The following is an 18,998-nucleotide window of genomic DNA, read 5'->3' as shown; positions in this document are numbered from 1 at the left end:
AGTCTGAAAGACGTGCTGGTTAGGTGCATTGGCCATCTGAATTTTCCCTTGGTACCTAAATAGGCGCCGGATGTGGCAACTAGGGAAATTTCACAGTAACTTCATTGCAATGTTAATATAAGCCTTACTTGTGACTAATAAACAAACTGTACTTACTTTACTTCAAACTCCAATGGTCTCGCTCACCAAGCTTTGCCCGCGCTCTCCCCATAAATAACAGGGACTTGCAGACAAAACACAATATCTCTCACTCTCCATCTCTATCTTGTTAGGAAACTTGCAGATCAGAACTCGGAGGAGCTGCAGAAGCAAATCAAATCAATGCTAGAAAAGGAAGGGTGCTTATCACGGGGTAAATGTGACCTGGAGCAGCAAATACAGCAACAGGAGTCACGGCTGCAAGTTCTGGAAGAGGAAAAGGAAGCCTTGTTTGCTGAGGTAGGCAACTGAGGGGTGAAGTACAACTCAGTGACACTCAATTGCATTGTCCATGGAATAAGATCGTTTATCAATGTTGTCACTATTCATCAGAAGACATTGACTTTTGACTAGACTTCAGTTTCATGATTACTGGCTACTCCTTGGATATCTGATCCAGCCATTCGTCACACGTGAGTCTAGATAATGGGTGCTGGCAAGCTGCTCAGTTTTGAGATATCACTTCTGAGCCTGACCCAGTCCTCACCAAGTCTTTGCATCAATAGACTGTGCAGCTGGGTCTTTGGATAGCAGGCGGAAACAGAAATACTGGATAATATTACAGACATTCCTTTGAAAATAATAAAATGGCCTGAATGTCAGTTTGTTACCATGTACTCCAAACTGTACCTTTTCTTGTCTCCATAACTCTTTCCAGCAATATTTCTAATCTGGAGGAAACATGAATGAGGAATCACCCCATTAGATGCAGCCATATCACAAGAGGACATCTAGGCAATACTACAGAATAACGAGAAACAGAGGTTGGGCATGTGTTGAGAGCTGGAGTGGATGGAAAATCTGGTGGGAGGGCCCATTACCCTCCTACTGCCCCTAGTATTTTACTGATGGTGGAAGGACAGCCCCCATAACCCAAACCTGAAACTAATTGAAGCCTTAAGTGACCAATTAAGGACCTTTTCTCACCATTGCTGGCATTTTACTGGGGTGTGATCTTCACCATATGGGGAGACTACAGCTGGATCTTGGTAGCCTCCATATGGGCTCACAGGTCGGTGAACTCTCCTGATTGGGTACCCTGTGGCAGCAAAGGGTCACTCTGGCAGCAAGGGCTGCCCCTCGACACCAGCCTCACCTCAGTTGGCCTGCCTGGCTGCCCCTAGCAAGCCCAGCCCCAGTTAGTAGTTCCAGGCCATCATTGGTTGCTCTCCCAGTAGTCGCTGCTGCACCCCAGAGGTGCTGCTGGGACTGAATAGCTGCCAACTCTCCAATTGGCCAGCAGCTCTTGGAAGAGAAGGAACAGCAGCCATCAGTAAATTGCACTCTGCACATAAAATCAAGTCAGGATTCCCAACTAGCCAAGGCAGGGTTGTCCCAAACTTTCTGGCCAGTGGATAGGGTCAGCACTGCCCTGTGAAATGTCAGACAGGCTATTTTTTAAAAAATGAAGAATGATTATTGTATGCGAAACAGGTCTGTTTTGTTTGCAGCTATAAAGTTGTTGTTTGTGGTGTTCCAGTGCTGATATAAACTATCCTCCATTTAGAGTCTCTGTCATGAAAAGGCTAATAAGAAGCTGTTGGATGAAATTTGTACATACAAACAAGAGATAGATAAACTTAAGGAAGAGCTGCAGAACATGCTCCAGCAATTGGATTCACAAGTCAGGCAAGTCAATGGACAATTCATCAGGAGTGCTGGGAAGGGGAAAGGAGTTCGTGAGGAACAAACCTGGTCTTTGCATCTTTTATGTTGCTGAAAAGTTTAGACATTTTATTTTCCCAAATTGATCCAACTGTAAGAGTGTAAACATTGTTGGTCTCCTTCGCAATTTTGAAGTGTCTAATGAAAAGACACATGTCCATCCAAATGTCCTTAGATTGAGTGAATACACATAAGTAAAAATACAGAGAGAGCTAGCCTACCGTTTGGGGCTTTTGTTTCACATTGGTCGCTGTGTTTGCATATGTTAAAAAGGTGGCCACATCTCAACATAGAAGCAAAGGGACATAGGAGTCCCTAGGCTATTTAGCTCCCTGAACCTGTTCCTCACATCCTTCCACAAAGTTTGTTGCAGAGATGATGGACAGGGTAATATAATAAGAAAATATTGTCCAAGCCAACAACTTCCTCATCTTTTTTGAAGTAAAGACTCAGCAATTGCTGTTTTAAAAAAAAACTCCAATTAAATCTATTCAGATTAACAAAAGTATTGCACAAGAAAAAGCCAGATACAACAGACAAAATCATTTCCAGTTGAGGGATATTATTGGCTCTGAAGCATATTGGGACATCCTGAGGGCATGAAGATGCTGAATAATTGCAAGATTTGTTTTTCTTCCTTGCAGATTGTATAATGAGAAACAGATGAGACACAAACAGAAGCTGCGCAAAGCTAAAGAGATCTTTATCCGTGAAGTGATGCTGCGGGATGGTAAAATAAAACATCTGGAAAGTGAGATCAAATTGATGAAAAACCTGATGGATAAGGTGAATCTACTCACTTGTAAGTGAAAGGTTGTGATTTCAAGCCCAGCTCCAAACCTGAGTGCATATCTAGGTCAACATTGGGTAGTGCAGTATGGAGGGAGAACTGCATTGTCATAGGTGCCATCTTTCACATGTGGAGTTAGAATGAGACTTTGTCTAAAGTAGGGAGTTCTACTGGCTAGCATTTCTTCTTCGTGCCTTCAAAAAAGTAAGGATTAACTGGCCTTTCATCTTGTACACTGTCGAAGTTTCCTGGGTGCAGTTGGCAGCCAGGTTTACCTACAAAGCCACAATGACTGCATTTTTTAATAAAATTGGTTGTGAAACACTTTGATACATTCCAGGAGCACGATAAGCGTTCCGTATTGGTGTATTCCATCCAAGTCTCAGTTGTCATTTGGTGACACATGCCAGGAAAGCCATGCCAAAGTCTGTGAGTTGTGCTGATCTGAGCCAGAGCAGCAGTAAAGTTATTACAACTGGGCACAGTGTCACTAGGCAGCAGGGATAAATATCAATTGGTTTTCCCTTCCCCTTGCTTGTAGCCTGTTGACACCCTCTCTTGCACAAGGAAAATCAACCCTTGGATATTGTACTGGAGAGTGTGGAACCCTTTTCCAGCTCATTTCAGTACCTGCAGGACAGGAGCGTAAAAACGATTCATTTTTAATAAAAAGCAATTGTTTCCAGCTCTTGCATTGAGCAGCAGGGTGGCACAGTGGTTAGCACTGCTGCCTCACAGCACCAGAGACCCGGGTTCAGTTCTGGCCTCGGGTCACTGTCTGTGCAGAGTTTGCACATTCTCCGCATCTTTGCATGGGTTTCGTCCAGTTGCTCCGGTTTCTTCCCACACTTCAAAGATGTGAGAGTTAGGCTGACTGGCCATGCTAAATTGACCCTAATATCAGGAGGTTGGCAGGGTGAATATGTGGGATTATGGGAATAGGGCCTAGGTGGAATTGTGGTCGGTTGAGATTTGATGGGCCAAGTGACCACCTTCTGCACTAGGGATTCTATGAAAAGGGCAGTATGTTCATTTATAAGCAGGCATGTCATTCTTAGTTAAGCCTACAAGACAGCTTTGTGTACATTTCTGAAAGTGGGCAGGCTGCTGGTAGAAGGGGTTTACTTTAGTCTGTAATGGACCTGACCTGGGGATGCTTGCCAGGATACAGATGTAAAGTGAGCTTTACTCATTACATGTACCCAGCCTACACTGTGCTTAACTGTGTGCTTCTGACACTGGTGCTGTATTTGAAAGTTGCCTAATTTCATAGGATTAACATTAGTAATCCTTAGCAGCATTAAAATTTTACTTTCAAAATAGTGATTAATCATGCTCACGTTGCCTCTTTTCGCTAACCCACAGGAGCATGCCTGGAACATGAAGGTCACATATGAAAATGATCTGCTGCTTGTTGAGAAGAGAGAGCTAATACAACAGTTGAGTGAGCAAGAGGATGCTGTGCGGAACAACAATGCAGTTGTTTGCAACGTAAAGAACAGGTACTTGCATTGCGATGTGCTCTCCATATGCATTGGAATTTACTTTGAGAAAGTTTACTTTTTATCTGTGCAAGAGGGTAATATCAAAAATGGGAGCCCTCAAATTTGGGATGGCACAGTGGTTAGTATTGCTGCCTCAGTGTCAGGGACCCGGGTTCAATTCTGGCCTCGGGTCACTGTCTGTGTGGAGGTGGAACGTTCTCCCTGTGTCTGCATGGGTTTCCTCCAGTTGCTCCGGTTTCCTCCCACAGTCCAAAGATGTGCAGGTTGGGTTGACTGGCCATGCTAAATTGCCCCTTAGTGTCAGGGAGGTTACGGGAATAGGCCTGGGTGGAATTGTTGTTGGTGCTAACACGATGGACCGAATGGCATCTTTCTGCACTGTAGCGATTCTATGATTTTATGAATCTGGCGAGCTGTAGAGTAATCTGGGGGGGACTGCAGCTAGTTCCCCATCATTTTTTTAAAAATTCATTTTAAAATCCACCAGAAAGAGGAATGGGCACATTCTGCATATGATCTTTTCATGTGAATGTTATTGGTGAGACCCCTGGGTTCCTGGCATCAACTCAAAATTCTCTTGCTTCGGCCTGAAACAGGTAGAAGTGGAGCTCAATATTATTCAAAATACCACCTTTACTGTAACAATTAGATGTGTTATCTTTAAATGAGCATCATTGACAGCTTTGCATTGTGGCAAGGAACTGCAGTAAACTCCCAACACCAAACGAGCTCCACATTGTCAAGGTTTTATTTTTGAGGAAATATATCTAATGTGTCTGCCTTCTCCCAAGCCATTTTTTCTTTAGCTTCTGTTTGTTTTGTTTTCTTTGACAAATTCCTTGTGTCCTTATTATGTTTAAACACAATGAGGTGAAATTTGTCAGGGTCGCTGAACCCCTCATGCAGGACAGAGAGCCGAAGGACACTACCTCGGCCGTTTGTGAAAAACCAACCTAATTCTGCGGTAATCAGGCAATTAACAGCCTGGCATTAAGATTCCTGGTCCTTTTAAGGGCCTGGGTTCCTACTGCTGGTCAATTGGACTGATAGCTCTTTAGTCCCAGCAGCGCCACTAGGAGCAGTGGCCACAGCTGGAATTGAACTTGTCCCAGAGCAGCTGCAGAATGAATGCCACCATAGAACCACTGGAAAATGGGATCAGGGTCAGTCTTGCCAGGGTGCAAGTAGTGATTTGTGAGGGGAGCTGTATTTCCACAGGGGTGGCCCTTGCCGTCAGGGCTTCATCGCGCACCATTATGCTGAGGGCCACTTGACTTTGAATTGTCAATCAGTCTTTCCCCTCACAATGCAGGATCATCAAAAAAAATCCAGAGTCCCTGAGGCCCAGAGTAAGAATAAACAAAACCCCATTTTAACCATTTAAACAGATAGCTCAACAACAATGACACCAAAAGGCCACTTACAACTGCAGAGAACATGATTTTTAAAAAAATATGTTTTTTAAAGATACACTAGCATCACCGTACTAGATTGACTTCCTTTGAAAGCATACTAGGTGTTTACATTATCTTTACCTTTGAATATTTTGTATAACTCATTGAGGTGCTATTTCCCTCCTCTGATCTCACTCTAGAACCTGAGTTTATCAATTGTTTTCTCTTAGTTTCACCGTTGGAATCATTCCTCTTGCTTTACTTTTTCCAATGCATCAAATTTCAGAACTGTTGTCCTATGTCAAACTGATTTTAGTCCCTTAAGCTGGTAAAACCAATATTTAAGCATGGCCAGATAATTTTTAAAAAATACATCATTTATTTAGTATTTAACAGCAGAGAAACAGTAGCAGAAGCACTTTGGCACATATTCCAGAAGGCACAGACATTCAACTGGTCTATGCCAAGCAAACAAAACCATTTGCGTTTAACATAGTCAAATGTTCCAAGGCACTTCACACAAATATTACCAAACAAAGTTTGACTCCAATGTTGTGACAGGTAACTAAATATTTGATCAAGACGTTTTAAGGAGTGTCTTAAAGGAGGAAAAAGGAGAGGGAGGGGCATACTTAGAAAGGGAATTCTTAGGGCCTAGACAGTTGATACTTAATCTGATCAATGTTTCCATTTAAATCAAGGAAACACTTTTGACTCTTTATATGCTGGGTTATGTGAGACTATTAAATTCAGTAAGCCAATTAATGTAACCATTGACCCCACAGATTCAAACTTATTGTTTTTTTTAACCAGGGAATAATTTTATTCTAAAGTTACCATTCCCGTCTAACATCGCCATGTAATAAAGAAATCCCCCAGTTGGTAGGCTTTTCATATTTTAATTTTCCTTTTCCCCCTCCCCACTAGATCTCCCGCCTCTTGTGCACCTATGCTGTTGTCAGCAACAAGAACTGCTAACGACCGAGGCCAGCGAAAATCCCAAAAATCGGCATCCAGGTCAGTCCTTGATGTCACTTGGGAAGCATTTTGAGTCAGGATAATTCAGTATTGCCCAGTTCCACTGCTTGAATAGGGAATTACAAGTTAGTAGCAAAGTATTTTCTTTCAGTAAGAAAATTTATTTAAGGTTCTACACAAAGGGTATGATGCTTGATGAATGCAAGCCAATTAATTGTTGAGAGTCTGTTACTAAATGCAAAACTATGCGAGAACTTTTAGTGAGTTTTCCTCAACAACTTGGCACTTCAATCCAGTAAATAGCTGAAGTACATAGATCATGAACAACAGCTTGCTTTTACCTTTGATGTAATAAAATGTCCCAAGGTGCTTCACAGGACATTACAGAACAAAATATAATGCTGAGGCACGTAAGGAGATATTTGGTCAGATTACCATAGCTTGGGCAAAGAGGGAAATGTTAAGAAGTGTCATGAAGAAGGAAAGCAAGGTAGAGAGGTGCAGGGAGGGAGGGAATTCCAGAGTATAGGGTCCAGGCAACTGAAGGTGGAGTGACTAAAATCAAAGGATCCCTGGTTCAACCTTGGTCTGTGTTTAACTACCTAGTATCAACCTGATAGGGCAGAAAGGCATGACAAGTGCCTCTGTGCTGGGCTTTGGGAGAGGAATTGGATACATTTCTGCTCTCAATTGCTATTAAGTAAAACTTTACTAAAAGTTCTTTCATTTAAGCTAAGCTCAACTCAAGGTCTTTAATGCAAGATAGTGCAAAGTAGATTGGATTAATCATGCAGCAGTGATTAGCATTATTGTTATATATTTGGAGTTGTTGCTGTGTTGTGCGCTGTCACTTTGAGTCTAGTCATGTGTATTGTTTGTGACGTCATTGGCTGCTTCACAGACTTTTACCTAGTCTAGATGAAGCCTTGGTAGTGTCAGCAGCTTATCAATAAACTCATGTTGTTGCTTTCACCCATCCTCACTTTGCGTTCTTTTATTCAACAAGTGCAGCACATAACAGGATAAAAACAATATGGCAACAAGGAGCTGTTTTTTTTCAAGAACACCAGTTGTACTTTTTGTAAACTTCAGAATCAGCAGCAGGTCAGCCAATTGCACCAGTAAGATTATCGGGCAGAAAAAGAGGAAGGTCCAGACCAAAAATTAGAAACTGGCACTCTGAGGAATTCAGGCTGCAGAGTTTGCCATGGGCACAGTTAGAGAAGACCTGGAGATAGAGCGAAACAGAGATTTTTTGCATTGCGTTAAATCTAAGGAAAGCTGCTGCAGTTGTCTGATATTACGATTTGTTAGATAAGCTAATCCATTACAATTAAATGAAGCTGCTGAAGAAATGTTACTGAGGAAGTCTTGGTACCCCGTAAAATGGCAGGAAAATTTTGCACCATTGGGAGATTCAAGGAAGAATCTGAGAATTGGAAGTCCAATGCAGAAAGATTCCAGTGTTACATTCTAGCAAACAATAGTCCTGAGGTTATAGTTGTCCCTGCATTTCTCAGCACCATTTATAGGTAAAACCTATAAATTAATCTGGAGTCTGGTCCAGCCAAAAAACTTGGTAGTAACTTGGTTTATGGGCAGCACAGTAGCACAGTGGTTAGCACTGCTGCTTCACAGCTCCAAGGACCTGGGTTGGATTCCTGGCTTCGGTCACTGTCTGTGTGGAGTCACTCCTCAAAGCCTGTCCATCATCTACAAGGCACAAGTCAGGAGGGTGATGAAGTACTCACCGTTTGCTTGGATGAGTGCAGCTCCAACAACACCCAAGAAGCTCAACACTATCCTAGACAAAGCAGCCTGCTTGATTAGCACAACATCCACAAACATTCATTCCCTCCACTATTGATGAATAGTGACAGTCATGTGTACCATCTTCGAGAGGAACTGCATGAACTCACCAAGGCTCCTTAGGCAGAATCTTCCAAACCCACAACCAATATCATCTAGAAGAACAAGCAGCAGATACATGGGAAGTTCCCTTCCAAGCCACTCACCATCATGACTTGGAAATATATCACCATTCCTTCAATGTCGCCGAGTTGATATCCTGGAACTCCCTTCCTAACAGCACTGATATAAAGATGGAGCAAATATAAGGGTTCTTTAAGTATTAAAATGTAAATGGATCGGAAAAAAATTAAGTACTTGGTATCTGCGCTCCACGTATCTGAGTGGTTAAATACACTGTCTTCCTGACCAGTTTGTTCGCTGGGCTGAGGCAGGTTAGCTGATTTGAGCCACAATATCAGTTGGTACAATTAACTTCAGCATGGTTTGGCTGGAAAAGGGTTAAACACCATCAGGGCTTCTGCTTCTAATCACTATCCAGTAAATACTGCTTGAAAGTTGGGGATGTGTGAACATGATGCAAGGAGCCAGTTGGTGTTTGTTAGGCTGCCCAGACTCTCACACAGGAACTGGTCACTTGGTTGAAGTACTGTACTTCAGCATGGAATGACACCATGAGAGATGGAGAAGGGAAAGCTACCAGATTTGAATAATAGCTTGAGACAGTGTTGCCTGAGATTGCTGTACTTGTATTGACGTACTTTAAGGCAGACTCACACTGAAGCCAATACACTTTACTGTTGCATGATGCATATGATACGTCCCTTCAAAGTTTCCCAACTCCATTCGCAGAGCTGTGATTGTTGTACAGCTCAAAGTGTTCTCTTTTTTAAAGTGATGCCATATTGGGATGTACAGTCTATAACTGGTGGATGCTTCTCCCACTGGAGGTGGACATGATTCAATGAAAATTTACATTCTCCTTATGATCCGTGAAATCCTAACAACAGTCCAGGAAGCCATTCAGTTTTGCTTCTAGGAGTCAGTCAGGGTCAATTGGGCCAACTGGCCCTTTCTTGTTTTCAATCCTATTCTTTACAGCCACTTAGGAAGTTTTAACATCTTCTGATATTTTAATTTAATAAATTGTTAATCGTTTTAAATAATTATTTCATAATATGTGTAAGTGCCTAAGACTCATAGATTTTTCAGGAAGACACAGTGGATAGAATTTAAAATGGAAGACTGGGGATTTGCCAACCAGTAGGAGAGATGATGAGAATCCCTCTTGCCACCTCCTTTTGGAAAGCATGCTGCACTAAGTGCCAGTCAGACATTTAACAGAGTAGTGGTGGGTCTTCCCTGAGATCAGAGACCCTAGTGGCAAATGTTCTGCCTATCAAGAGCCACTGGCCAGTCAGAGGCTGGCAGCCAGCCCTTCATTGTTCAGCAGCACCACAAGGGAAGCAATGGCTGCTGCTGATGGTAATGCAGCTATCCGAGGCCCAGGATCCCAAAGGGTCTCAGGTCATAGGCGAGTTCTAGTGGGACTTCGGCGGGGGGTTGGGATCGGCAGAGGACAGTTGAGAATCAGCATCAACCACATTGGGTCTGAAGTTGCATGTAGGCAAGACCAATAAAGATGGTACCTTTCCTTCACTAATGGGGCATTAGGAAACAGGATGAGTTTTTGCAACAATCAACAATGTGTTAACCATGTTAACATTGTTAACCATGACAGACATTGTTATCATTGTCACTGAGTCTGGCTTTCTAATCCAGATTCTATCCACCGAATTTAAATTCCACCAGCTGCCATGGTGGGATTTGAACCAATGTCACCAAAGCAGTAGGATGGCTCTCTGGATTCCTAGTGCAGTGACATTACCACTGTACCACTGTCTCCCGCTTCTCTATGCTTTGTATTGAATACTGAAAGGAAATCTGAAGAGCTCAGTATTTGAAAGTGAAAGGTTTCCAGTATAAAGGTTATTGCATTGGTTAGTGTGAACCTGGATAAGTGCTTACTGCTGAAATGACTGGATCTTAGCTGCTATTTGTGTATGGATGAGACAGCTTTGTATAGAAATGCAAGTTATCATTTAAGAGAGACTGGCCCTTCATCAGGCCACCCTAGTCAGCATGGAGAAGCCCCTTTTCTTCCTTCCTAATGAAGGTTCCCACTGAAAATTCTAGCATAAGTTCAAACCAGAAGGTAGACAAACTGAGAGGTAGAATGGCTTCTTCACATTTGTGCCAAGTTAATTTTTAATTCTCACGTTTTCTCTTATGAGAAGACAGGCAAAACTTTTTCCCCAATCAATGCCGCATATATTGAAATTGCAGAATCTTGTGGTGGTAGGGGAGGAGTTGCCTTTGCTGTGCCGCAGTCCAATTCAGTTTTAAATTGGGAGGATAGTGGAGATAGTGGGGGTGAGATGGGTGGTGGTTTAAAACTTTTGCTGATCAGTCTTCCATGATTGCTCTCCCACTTAATGAGGGCGATCTTACCGAAATAATTCTGTGCTGAACAAGCATGAAAATGCGCTGCATTTTTGAGCATGTCGCAAATAAAATTTTGCTTCACTTTTTTAAGAAAAATATGGGGCAAAATCTGTTTGCTGCCAGTAGGGGAAGGGGTGGGGCCAAGCTCACTGAAAGCAGTCAGGTTGCAAGATACAGGCATGAAACCGATTTCTCGGCTCTCTCGCAATCTTACTGGTTCACCCCATCCATCAATCAGCAGGGTGAGATGGTAAGATCACCCCCAATATAGTGAGATCCTAGTGACCTAGTGGGCGGCACAGTGGTTAGCAGTGCTGCTTCACAGCTCCAAGGATCTGGGTTTGATTCCTGGCTAGGGTCACTGTCGGTGTGGAATTTGCACATTCTCCTCCTGCCTGCGTGCATTTCCTCCGGGTGCTCCGGTTTCCTCCCGCAGTCCAAAGATGTGTGGGTTAGGTTGATTGGCCATGCTAAAAATTGCCCCTTAGTGTCCTGAGATGCGTAGGTTAGAGGGATTAGTGGGTAAATGTGTCGGGATATGGGGGTAGGGCTTGGATGGGATTATGATCGGTGCAGACTCGATGGTCCAAAAGGCCTCTTTCTGCACTGTAGGGTTTATAGATCTATGACCAGAGAGGGCACATACCTAATTTCAGTCTGTGCTGCATTTACTGACTTCAACGAAGGCAGTTGTTGCTTTTGCAGAGCAAGTGAAAGGCTTTGGCTGGAGCTCCTGCTTCTGATTACAAGTCAGTGACCCACTAGGAAAATACTCACCTATGTGATCATTGGGTGAAGACAAGATTGGTATGAGATATGATGCTACATATGCTCAAATAGCTTGCCAATGTTCACCATCGAGACTCACGCATGAATAGCTAATGACAATTGCTTCATTTGGAGCAGTACCCCAATAAGGACTCAACGCCTTTTTGAAAGTGGCGACAGTGAGGGAAAACACTGGTGGCAAAAGGAAGGGGGAAAAGTACAGTTCAGACTGTATGCATTGCCAGTGGTGACCAATATTCATTGCCTGCCTTTCAATCACTTTTCAGGATTAACTACCTGGAAGAGGAGAATAAACAGCTTCAAGATGAGACAGTGAAGTTGAGTGACCGACTTGGCTCATTGGAGCGCTCTCTGAGAGTAATTAAGACGGTACATGGTATAAAATGAGTTGGAATGCGCTCTATGCACTATCCAACCATTTCCTTTTGTTTTCCTTTTCCATTCTAACAAGGCACGAGTGCTGCATCGCCTGATGGTTGGCCACATAGGCTAGGTTTTAGGAGCCTTCCAGTACCAGTGGAACTGTCAGCTGGTAAGAGTCAGCACCTTGAGGGAGGAAAGAACCCACAATTTTCCATGTGTAAATCTAGAAAATGAATGTTGGTCGAGCAACTTCAACCACAGATGGCACAGCAGCCACACCCTTCTTCTTGTCTGTCTTCTACGTAAGTGACCACCTGTGCTCATAGAAAATGGTGGATCAACTATTCTTAATCTAAAGAGTGGCACTTCTTGTCAATTTAAGCTGCTACACAAATATAGATTTATATCTTTGAGAATCTGTATTTAATCATAGAATTCAAACCCAAAATCATTAGCACTGCCACAATACTCTAATAAAACCACAGTTGGATATTCAATCACCGTAAAAGTGTCCTTGACATGTTATACAGTACATGACATAAAACGGAATATCCAGTAGTTAACTGCAAGCGTTGCAACTTTATATCTACTAGTAATATGGTTTAACCCATGTATTAACTTAAGTGTCGCCCTTTCTAATTGAAATACCCTCAATGTGGTGATGTCTTGGATAGGACTGTTAATATCACGCTTGCCCATGCTATGCATGGATCCAGAAATTGTTGTTGTCCCCATTGTCAATAATAGATGAACAGTGGGTAACTGAATCCTTGGTGCACTGTCCCTTCAACTATGAAAGTTATCCAACAGTCCTATTAACGTGTAGCTTGAAATGGCAGAATAAGTTGTATCGTAAGGTGTTGGAATAGTATTTGTGAGAATCACTTGCCATAAGGACCAGATAAGGATCAAAGATTGGTAAAGCATATTGGCTAAGAATAATTCCTCCCCTGCCATTTTACCCCTTAGGTATGCCTGCAGATTGAACACTTCAGCCTTCAAAATACATTTTGATAAGAGAAAGTAAATCTAGATCCATACATCAGGTACTGGCCTAGATTTAAGGTATAGGTGCAGGGCATGTAGGCACAGGGTCATGGTCCCAAAGGGCAAATGCAGGACAGATATGAAGATTTTCTTTTTGTTTATGCAGAGGGTGATTAACAACTCAAAGTGAGTTACCAAAAGGGGTAACCAGGACAGTAGATTAATTTAAGAAACAGTTTGATGTTGTCAGGGGGATGGTAGGGCCTCCATTGCGAACCAAACGGTCAACTTCATCTGCACTTATCATGTATATACTGTGCTACCTTCACTATTATGGTCATGATATTCATGTTTTGTGTGTCTGTATTTTTTTACTAGGATTCTTCCAAGTCACAGCATCATGAGAATTTGTCCGTGTCCTTTCCCCAGGAAACTTGCAAGTTTCAGCACAATGACACTACCGGAAAGAATGGCAACTTCCTATCTTCAACACGGTATTGTAATTATTGTAAATGAAAACTCTTTGTTTCTGTCCCTTGCCACAGACTCAATTGATAAAACCAGCACATAGTTGAACTTCACAGGCCTGCGAGCCTAGAGTTTGATGTCTGGTCATCTACATACCAAGTTAACTGATGTCTTGATTAGAACTATTAATGTCAAGCATGCCAAGCTGTGACATAAGGCTGATGGAATAGGGAAGGGGAAATGTAGCCAGGATTCTGAGTCCTAATCAGTATCCAGTGTCCCAAGCTGGATTGGGTATGCATATGAAGATGGCAGCTGAGGACAAGATCAGATTTGATTGTGATAGCCAACATGGTGAAATACCTTATTGACGTTCATTCTCTAACGTTACACACCAAAGATGTCCACTTGGCTGTGATACTAGATAGCACTGCACTGTTGAGCAGTATTTAGAATGTCATGATGAACAAAAACGACCATTACACCAAAAGATTCCCAAACAGTAGTTGTTCCCCTTTGTAAATCTAGACAGTGAGCTGGCTATTCCATTATACGGAGCATAAACCAGTTTCTGCTATAGTGATTCCCACTGCTTATGTACATGTTTTAGTAGGGAATCACCGAATAACATTCATAAATTGGGGCATAAGCCAATTTTCCCCTCACACTAAAGTCCATTGTAGTTTCCAAACTGTTTGCAAACTGACTTCAGTTGATTGCGTATAGACAGGTCATTAAACTTGGCACTTAGCTGAGTAATAATACCTGAGCAAAATTGGAAGTTTGTACTCTGAGTATCAAGCATTGAGGGAAGACCAATTGATGTTGACTAGACTATAGAGTCATCCAGTTCTCAATTGGAACTGGAAGCTGCTCAAACAGCAAAGGAAGTAAATGAATCATTTTGTAAGAAGTAAGCCTGCACTTTCCCCAAAGGGTTCTGTGCATTGATGAGTCATAGAAGTGCCAGGTTTAATCTCTGGTCTTCGCTGAGTTAAGGACATTCCTCTGCCTTGAGTTTTGCACTGAGATATCCTCCATCATTTCTCCCACAGTGTCTGTACTGGGCTGTTCCTCATCCTCACCAATTTCGATCTCAATCTCAGCTCACTTTGCTCCCTCTCACCTGATTTCATTGAGCTCCTGCCCTCCCCAGACTTCTCCTTCCGTGCATATTCTTCTATCCACATTCAAGCTCACTATTGCCCACGCCCTTGCTATCTAATATGGTCCACTTCCATGGTATTAATCACGACCAAGATCATCTATGACCATTTCCTTGTATTCCTCATCACCCACATCTCCAGCAATGAGGTTAGTTTCCATAAGTGTGCTGGCAGCACTCAGCTCCAATACCTTTGCCAACTTCTCCACTGTCTCTGATTTCAGCCTACTTCACAGAATCACTGAATTGTTACAGTGCAGAAAGGGGGCCATTTGGCCCACCATGTCTGTACCCACTCTTCAAATGAACATATAACTTAGTGCCATTCCCATAACACTGCACATTGTTTCTATTCAAATATTGATTAATAGCCTCTTTAGTGCCTTGATTGAACCTGCCCCCATCACAGTTCCAGGCAGAGCACTCTATACTTGTCTTCGATGAGTTGCGGTTTTCTCCATTTAAGCATTCAAAACAATAAAGTTGTTGTCTCAGCTCCCAGTACTCTGGACCTTTTCCACTATCTCATTTCCAGCAACCCTATTCACTACCTTAGCCCCAGGCTTTTGTAATATGCACTTCCATTTCTATTACATTTTCACTTCTACCTCTGCCTTAGGCCCTTTTGTTACTGAAAAAAATCACCCACGTTTTTGTCATTACCAGACTAAATTATTCCAATTCTCTTAATTTATACTTGCTCCGTAAATTCCAGCTCTTCTAAAACTGCACTGCCTGTATTCCATACTATGCAATCATTCATGACCCTACTGACCTACATTGGTTTCTGATTCACCAAAGCCTTTCATTTGAAAATGTTGTCCCTCCATAGTCACTAGGTCTTTCTAACTCTGTAACCTCCTTCCCTTACAACTCCTTCAAGTGCTCTGCATTCCTCAGACTCTGGCCTCTTGCGCTCCTCCATTCTTGATCACTGTTCAGCATTCAGAGCTTGTGCTCTGAAGTTCCCTCCATAAATCCCTCTACATTTCTATTATCTTCCTATCAACCAGCAATGGCTCAATTGGTAGTACTCCCACCTCTGAGTCATCAGATTCCAGTTTCATGTCCTACTTCAAGGCCCGAGCGCATTTCAGAGCAGCACTGAGGGAATGCTGCACTGTCGGAAGTGCCATCTTCCAGATAAAATATTGAAACAAGACCTCATCTGCCTCCTTGGGAAGATGAAAAGTATCCAATCCCACTATTTTGAAGATAAGCAGAGGAATTAGGCTCGATGACCCGGACAATATTTATCCCTTAATCAACTTTACAAATATCATTCTCACATTGCTCCCTGTGAGGTTTTCTATGTGCAAATTATCTGCCACATTACAACACTTCAAAAGTACTTCATTTATTGTAAAGTGCTTTTTTGAAACATCCACTGGTCATGAAAAGCGCTATTTAAATGTAAGTCTTTTTTCCTTTTTTTAAGATTGTCTTCAGACTCTGTCATTGACCAGACTTTTCATCAACTCTCCTAAAGTGTCCTCCTTTACCTTGTCATCCATTTTTGCCTGGTTAGATCTCTGTGAAGCACCCGGGAGCATTTTTCTACAGTAAAGATTCTGTTTCAAAGAGAATAAGAGCTATTATTTTTGTTGTAGTTACCAGATTCTTCTTTTCTTCCAGTGAAATGCCACCACCAGCTGGTAGCAACAATTTTGGTTCTTTGGAAAGCATTCGACGCAGCAAAGCAGCCGAGTCTTCTGATGTCACGAAATCTACATGTCCAATCCGGTCACATCACTCAGACGTGGGTTATCTAAACCTGACGAGCTCCCCACGGTACAGGGACCCGGATGATGGCCGGAGTCTAGGCAGTGATGAGGTGTGATCAGGCCATGACAGAGACAGCGGTAGATCTGAGTACAATTTTAAGTGGATCCTGAATGTTCGACCCAAACAAATTTGACGACTGGGTGATCCACAAGGTGTTTCTATCTGGAGTTAAAGTAATACTGGCAATGGGGCCAGGGACATATTCACTCAACATACAATAAGCTGTTGTCTTTGTCACGTTGCCCAACAAGAATATTAACACATCTTTCTCTGGTAGATTGGTTGAAATACCTGAATTAATACTGGTCCAGCTATTGCACTTACAAGCACACGAATACTGGAGTCGTACCAGAATTACAAGGTTCAAGGGTACAGGTTGGGTGAATGAAATTACTCTCTTCTATGGTTCTAAAATGCATAGAACTCTCCCAGTGTTGAAATGAGCTTTGGTGCTGCTGCCCAATTTGTACACTGAGAAAAAAGAACTCATCTGTCTGAGTAACCCTTTTGTCCGCAATGTAGTCTAAATCTATTATTTGTGCTGAGCTTTGTCTTGGAGCTTTGAAGTTGTACATGTAAAGTAATTTTATTGCAGTAAATTTGCACAGTTTGAGAAAACCATAAGGAAACAGCATTAGGCAGTAGTACTGCTAACCAGGTTGTAAAGCAAAGTGTTTTGACTACTTTCTGAATCTGATACCTTCTTGCACTGTATTTTCTCAAACCTGCTTTCACTTGATTGTGATTCTGAATTGTAACTTAAGTGCAATGCCACACCTATCTTCAGGCCTCGTTGACAAAGGCCCCAGATGTGATACCAAGGCTTCATAAGTGGAAAGCTGTCAGGTTCAGTCCCGAGGATTGTGTTAATTTATTTCAGGCAGGGCTATATCTAAGGGGGGGGTCTGATTGCATTCCACATGATCAAACTAGAGAGGGCCAAAAATTGGTCAGCAAATCTACTTGTGATTACAATGTGCAAAAGCGATCTGATATCCTTCACAGTCAAAAGCCTGACACTCACTGTGTACCTCTACTAGTGACAAATGTCTCCTTGAACAAGATTTCAAAGTGTTTCTGCACCCAAACAAAAGTCTGTACTTCCAAAAGAGATGGGGCAGGATGTGGGAGGGGATGAATAGAGAAAAGCAAATTGCAGTACCAGAATCATTAACCTTAAAGCTTGTCAGATACTTTTTAAACTTCAATCCCAATTGCAGATACTTGAAAGCATGAAAATGGCAAAGTAGGCATGCAGAACTGCAGGCAACAAACAGTCTGATTATACGCTAGTGTTTTCCTGTGCATTCTGTCTGCCTTTGCTGCATCGATAGTTATAAAATACAAGCACTGCTGCTGAGGTTACTTAGGTGGCTGATGCATCAACCTGTCAGTGCAGTAGGGTAATGCACCACAGGTTTGTAACTTCCCCTCAGAGTGAGTTCCCAGTTTAGGCTTTGCCACAGAGTGAGGGAACAAAGCAATGGGAATGCAGACTTGACACTCCCCAAAAAGTCACAAGGGAATTTCTGTGGAGAACTTCACCCCAGTAAGCTCGTCGTATGTCTCCCTGATAGAGAGAAAAGTAAAATGGACAGAGGCCCAAATATGTGTGACCTGCAAGGGATTGATGATAAACCCTAAAAGAGAGGGAGTAAAAATGAAAATAAACAGTCAACTGTTGTTGATTTAGTAGATTGGAAACATAAGAACATAAGAAATAGGAGCAGGAGTAGGCCATCTAGCCCTTCGAGCCTGCCCCGCCATTCAACAAGATCATGGCTGATCTGAAGTGGCTTAGTTCCACTTTCCCGCTTTCTCCCCATAACCCTTAATCCCCTTGCCTACCAAAAACCTATCTACCCACGTCTTAAATATATTTAGCGAGGAAGCCTCAACCACTTCAACGGGCAGAGAATTCCAGAGATTCACCACCCTTTGAGTGAAGAAGTTCCTCCTCAACTCCGTTCTAAACTGCCCCACCACCTTATCTTGAGGCTGTGCCCTCTAGTCCTGCTGTCCTTTCTGAGCGGGAAGAACCTCTCCACCTCTACCCTATCCATCCCTTTCATCATCTTATATGTCTCAATGAGATCTCCCCTCATCCTTCTAAACTCTAACGAGTACAAGCCCAGTTTATTCAGCCTCTCCTCATAGCGCAACCCCCTCAATTCCGGTATCAGCCTAGTGAACCCCCTCTGCACTCCCTCCAAGGCCAAAATATCCTTGCGCAGATGTGGCGACCAAAACTGCACACAGTACTCCAGCTGCGGCCTCACCAGTGCCCTGTACAGTTGCAACAAGACCTCCCTACTTTTATGTTCAATCCCCCTCGCTATGAACATAAGAACATAAGAAATAGGAGCAGGAGTAGGCCATCCAGCCCTTCGAGCCTGCCCAGCCATTTAATAAGATCATGGCTGATCTGTCGCTGCTCAGTTCCACTTTCCCGCCCTCTCCCCATAACCCTTAATCCCCTCTCCTATCAAAAACCCATCAACCCGCGTCTTAAAAATATTTAGCGAGGCAGCCTCCACCACTTCAACGGGCAGAGAATTCCAGAGATTCACCACCCTTTGAGTGAAGAAGTTCCTCCT

At 42.7% G+C, this 18,998-nt stretch overlaps 1 protein-coding gene across 2 annotated transcripts in view; it reads left to right on the top strand.

Annotated features, from left to right (window-relative positions):
* Positions 1-18,706, top strand: part of ccdc30 (coiled-coil domain containing 30) — a 138,070-nt gene extending 119,364 nt beyond the window's left edge. For both annotated transcript variants that reach the window (XM_080215260.1, XM_080215259.1), the window contains 8 exons: positions 273-438; positions 1,706-1,827; positions 2,508-2,649; positions 4,019-4,155; positions 6,480-6,569; positions 11,900-12,002; positions 13,362-13,477; positions 16,252-18,706. In XM_080215260.1, the coding sequence (XP_080071386.1) occupies positions 273-438; positions 1,706-1,827; positions 2,508-2,649; positions 4,019-4,155; positions 6,480-6,569; positions 11,900-12,002; positions 13,362-13,477; positions 16,252-16,456 (1,081 nt within the window). In that variant the 3' untranslated portion in view covers positions 16,457-18,706. The remainder of the gene's footprint in view (positions 1-272; positions 439-1,705; positions 1,828-2,507; positions 2,650-4,018; positions 4,156-6,479; positions 6,570-11,899; positions 12,003-13,361; positions 13,478-16,251) is intronic.
* The last annotated feature ends 292 nt before the right edge of the window (positions 18,707-18,998 follow it).

This window comes from Carcharhinus amblyrhynchos, chromosome 30, assembly GCF_965287045.1.
Source record: "Carcharhinus amblyrhynchos chromosome 30, sCarAmb.v2.hapA, whole genome shotgun sequence".
Lineage (NCBI taxonomy): Eukaryota > Metazoa > Chordata > Chondrichthyes > Carcharhiniformes > Carcharhinidae > Carcharhinus > Carcharhinus amblyrhynchos.
Note: the sequence above shows the minus strand (reverse complement) of the source record. Positions and strands in the feature narration are given on the sequence as shown.